Below are 5,000 nucleotides of genomic sequence, written 5' to 3'. Positions count from 1 at the left end.
GAGTGAGCATGTGCGCTGCGGGCAGCACGCGCTCGCAGGAGATCGAGGAACTGGAGCGCTTCATCGACTCCTACGTGCTGGAGTACCAGGGCGAGGCCGTCACCGACGGGGACAAGACACAGGTCTCCCAGGTGAGCACGCTTAGGAGGACGCAAGACAAAGTAGCGATGGCGGCCACTGAGGCTGTTGAGGTTCGGCAAAACGCTAGCCCAATGTCTACAGGCCTTGTCTGGACTGAAATAAAAATGGACTTGGCTTCGATTGAGAAACTTATCTCAGTCGTTCTACAACAACAAGCAGATCTTGGTGCACGGCTTACCTCGCTTGATTATCCGCCACTACCTGGGCCTTCCACGGATGTCTCCATGACCCCCGCCCCGGGTAGCTCTGCCTGGTCTACGGTAGCTGCTGGCAAGTCTCGCCGCCGCCCTCCTCCTGTCGCGGCGTGTCGGACTGGGGCTGTTTCGGATCTAGTGCTCCACAACTCCTTTGCTCCTCTTGCTGATCTCCCTACGTCGCCTGCCCCACGTCGGAGTGGATCTGGATGTCCGGATGAACAGGGCAGCGAATCTTGCCCCTCGCCTGCTATCCAGCCAGGCCATCCATCACCGCGCCAACATGTAGCTCGCAAAGCTACCTCCAAGCGCAACAGGTCCGCAGACAGCGACGGCTCGAGTCCAGAGCGCGTTTCTGATAAGCGGCTCAGGCCAGGCCATCCATCACCGCGTCAACATGTAGCTCGCAAAGTTACCTCCAAGCGCAACAGGTCTGCAGACAGCGACGGCTCGAGTCCAGAGCGCGTTTCTGATAAGCGGCTCAGAATCTCTTCTCCAACGATGGCCGCAGCAGATTGCATGGCCTCTACATCTCCAACAGCGGATAGCTTGTCAAGCCATCGGGCTACTGCGATGCCTCTGTTGGCTAATGATGCTGGTGTCGTTAGCTTGTGTAGCCCGTGTCAAACACCACCGGCGTTGTCCACGGCTGACAGCGTCCCTCAGCGTCCAGATGGTCTACAACTTCCTCCTCGCACCTCTATACACTTTAACCGCGATGTTCAATGCCCTCCTGAAATTCTCATTGTTGGTGATTCGATTGTCAGAGATCTGATTATTCCTAGTGCTATCACGTACTGTATCCCGGGAGGAAGGGTTATTGACATCTCTCATCTCATTCCGTCTCTATTGAACAGACATTCTTCCGTAAACACTGTCATTGCTCACGTGGGGACAAATGACGTCATGGCCCGGAACTCTGTGAAGCTACAGAATGAGCTGGAGACGTTATGTCTCACTGTTGAAAGCCTCGGGAAACGCTGCATAATGTCAGGCCCTATCCCACTTAGCTCCAGTAATTCAGAGCGTTTCAGCAGATTGCATAGTCTCCATACCTGGCTGAAACAATTCTGCAATCTAGCTGGTCATGATTTTATTGCTAATTTTGATATATTCTGGACCAAATCATTTTTATATAGATCTGATGGGGTGCATCCAAACAAACTGGGCCTACTAGAGCTAACCACCAACTTTATTCAGTTCATTGCTTTCAGCACACCTTGACATTCAACACAGCATGACCCAATCCAGTTCACAAACACACCCAGCTCTACTATGGGTCCTGCTGATAATTGCAGCTCTCCCTCTCCTGCTGTATCACTTGGGGATCAAACTACACAGGCAATAAGTAGCCCCTCTCATCACCTACAGATGGCCCTTCTTAATGTCAGATCACTTCGTAATAAAACATTTCTGGTACATGACATTATCACCTCCCATAAATTAAGCTGTATGTTCCTTACTGAAACATGGCTTGATACCTCAGGCAACTTTGAACTTCTTGAGGCATCACCACCTGACTTTTCCTTTGCCCACTGCTCTCGTGAACATCAGAGAGGGGGGGGTGTAGCAGCCCTTTTTTCTCACATGCTTCCCTGCAAGACTGTTTCTTTTGGTCCATATGCTGCTTTTGAATATTTAGCCCTGAGGCAATCAAATAATTTACTCATTGTCACAGTCTATCGTCCACCACAATATAATGCGGGTTTTATTTCTGATTTCGAGGATTTTTTATCTAATACTGTGACCAACTATGACTGTATTCTTATTTCTGGTGATTTTAATATTCATGTTGATAACATGGCTAACTCCCTGGCAATTCAGTTCACAGAACTTTTGTCATCCTTCGAGTTCACACAACATATGTCTGTCCCTACTCACAGCCATGGCCACACCTTAGATCTGGTCATTTCAAAAGGCTTAGACGTCTCTATAAATGGCACCTTAGATGTTGGTTTTTCTGACCACCTCTGTATATATTTTAGTGTCTCCTGGCCAACGACTAGACATGTATCTGGTGTGAAAAAGGTTCTCAGACGCAGGATCAGGGAAGATACCCCAGAAAATTTTATTTTGACCTTTAATGCTGCTCGGTCATGTGACCTGAGCCAGATATCTGTGCCATCTGTCTCCCCCATGGGCTCTGTTTGTGACTCTATTGTATCCCCCTGTTGCGACACCTTAGTCAAGTCTTTTAACTCTGCTGTGATGCAAACTATAAACAGTATTGCACCATTGCATGTTAAGACTATCTCAGGAAAACGTAGGTCACCCTGGAGAACCTCACAGACAATTAACACATCTAAAAGAATCTGTCGCATTTACGAACGAAAATGGCGTAAATCTAAACTGCAGGCTGACTTTGTAAACTATAAGAATCATATTCTTATGTATAACAATGAAATCAAGAAAGCTCGAAGGCAGTACTTCTCTCAGATCATTGCTGAAAATTCAAATAACGCTAAAATACTGTTCAATACCATTGATAAACTTATCAACCCTCCACTTACAATTCCTACAGAGCTCCACTCTGTAGAGAAATGCAATGAGTTTGCAACTTTTTTTAGTGATAAAATTTTAACTATAAGGAGCAATATCATACCGTCTAATACTGATGTCAGCTACATTTCTCCATGTCAATTTCTGCCCAGCCAAGCCTGTCTCCCCAGTTTTACTCCTATTCATCAAGATGAGTTAGGAGAGATAGTTCGACAGCTAGGCTCTGCTACCTGCTCCCTTGACCCTATACCTACTAAATTGCTCAAAGAGGTCTTCAGCTGTTTAGCTACTGACATTTTGAATATTGTTAATTCATCACTCCTCTCTGGTACTTTCCCTTCCTGTCTTAAACATGCATTGGTTACTCCTCTGTTAAAGAAACATACCCTTGATCCCTTAGCTTTTGAGAGTTATAGGCCCATTTCAAACTTACCATTTTTAGGTAAAATCCTTGAGAAGGTTGCCTACAAGCAGCTTTACTCTTATCTGTCCCACAACTCCCTTTTCGATGCCTACCAATCTGGATTCCGTGTGAATCATAGTACAGAGACTGCTTTGATCAGAGTTGTCAATGATCTTAAAATGGCCACTGATAACCATAAAGTATCTGTTCTGGTTCTTCTAGACTTAAGTGCTGCGTTTGACACTGTGGATCATACGATTTTAATCCAACGACTACAAGATCAAATCGGCATTTGCGGTAGTGCCCTTGCCTGGATCACTTCTTATTTAAATGGGAGATCCTTCTCTGTCACTATTAACAATTTCTTCTCTGACTCTATGGATACCTCTCATGGGATACCTCAGGGATCAATCCTGGGCCCTCTGCTTTTTAATTTATATATGCTACCACTTGGGCATATCATCCGGCACCATGGTCTTTCATATCACTCCTATGCAGATGATACCCAGTTGTACATTTCTTTTTCCCCTGACGACCCCAGTCCAGTAAATGACCTAATAAGTTGTGTCTCAGACATCAAAAACTGGATGGGTCAGAATTTTTTATTGTTAAACGACAGCAAGACAGAGATTTTAGTTGTAGGCCCCAAGGCTCGTAGAGAACATCTTTGTACGTTTTTAGCCCCCCTTCAGGTAATACCTTGTGATGATGTCAGAAATTTGGGTGTGACCCTTGATACAGATCTTAATTTTAACAAACATATATCTGTTATCACTAAGACGGCATTTTACCATCTGCGAAATATTACTAAAGTACGTGGCCTCTCGTCTCCTCAGGACTCTGAAAAGTTAGTTCATGCTTTTATCTCCAGCCGCCTTGATTACTGCAACTCCCTATATGCCGGGCTCACTAAACAGGCACTCAACAAACTCCAACTCATTCAGAATACAGCTGCCAGAATACTGACAAGAACATCCAAATTTGGACACATCACCCCAATTCTGAAATCTCTTCACTGGCTGCCTGTACAACAAAGAATACATTTTAAAATACTTCTGATCACTTTTAAAGCAGTAAATGGCTTGGCCCCTACCTACATCTCTGACATCATCCCTCCATACCATCCTACCCGTTCGTTGAGAACATCAAATAAAGGTCTTTTATGCGTCCCCAAAATTAACACCAACACTGCACATGGTGCTTTTAGTTATTGTGCCCCTACCCTTTGGAATTCCCTCCCCCTAGAACTAAGGTCAGTGACTTCTACTCCCGCTTTTAAAAAGGGTCTTAAAACGTTTTTATTTACACAAGCTTTTGGTTGAGTTGATTTTTATTGACATTGTTTTATTTCCTAAGGGTTTTTATGTGTTTTATTTTTTACTTTGATTTTACTTTTATTCTATTTATTTTGCTCTGGGCCCTTGCAGACTATGTGTCTAGTCTAGTGTTTGGTGTTTAAAAGGTCTTATCATTGCAATGGGTTTTATTTTGTTTTATTTCTACCTATTATTATATATGTTTATATTTTCACTCAGTTTTAGTGCTGTTTTTAAATTTTCTACTTTTCCTCCTTTTAATCTTACAGCACATTGAGTCTATGTAAGCCATATGAAATGTGCTTTATAAATAAACTTGACTTGACTTGACTTGAATGTATGATGGGACTGAACGTTTGTGAAACTAGATTTTTGAGTATTTTACTTCGGCCTGCAACATTGTTCCAGATTTTTCTTTCATCCAATTTGAGTCTGACACCCCTGAAG

The 5,000-nt window shown here is 43.9% G+C and overlaps 2 protein-coding genes across 2 annotated transcripts in view; both read left to right on the top strand.

Annotated features, from left to right (window-relative positions):
• The window catches only part of rnf130 (ring finger protein 130), a 115,151-nt gene that overhangs the window by 61,121 nt on the left and 49,030 nt on the right, over positions 1-5,000 (top strand). The window lies entirely within an intron of this gene.
• LOC134439765 (uncharacterized) lies at positions 2-1,559 on the top strand. The gene has a single exon (XM_063189674.1). The coding sequence runs from the start codon at positions 9-11 to the stop codon at positions 1,557-1,559; it is 1,551 nt and encodes a 516-aa protein (XP_063045744.1). The 5' UTR covers positions 2-8.

Source organism: Engraulis encrasicolus, chromosome 23 (assembly GCF_034702125.1).
Source record: "Engraulis encrasicolus isolate BLACKSEA-1 chromosome 23, IST_EnEncr_1.0, whole genome shotgun sequence".
Taxonomy (NCBI): Eukaryota; Metazoa; Chordata; class Actinopteri; order Clupeiformes; family Engraulidae; genus Engraulis; species Engraulis encrasicolus.
Note: the sequence above shows the minus strand (reverse complement) of the source record. Positions and strands in the feature narration are given on the sequence as shown.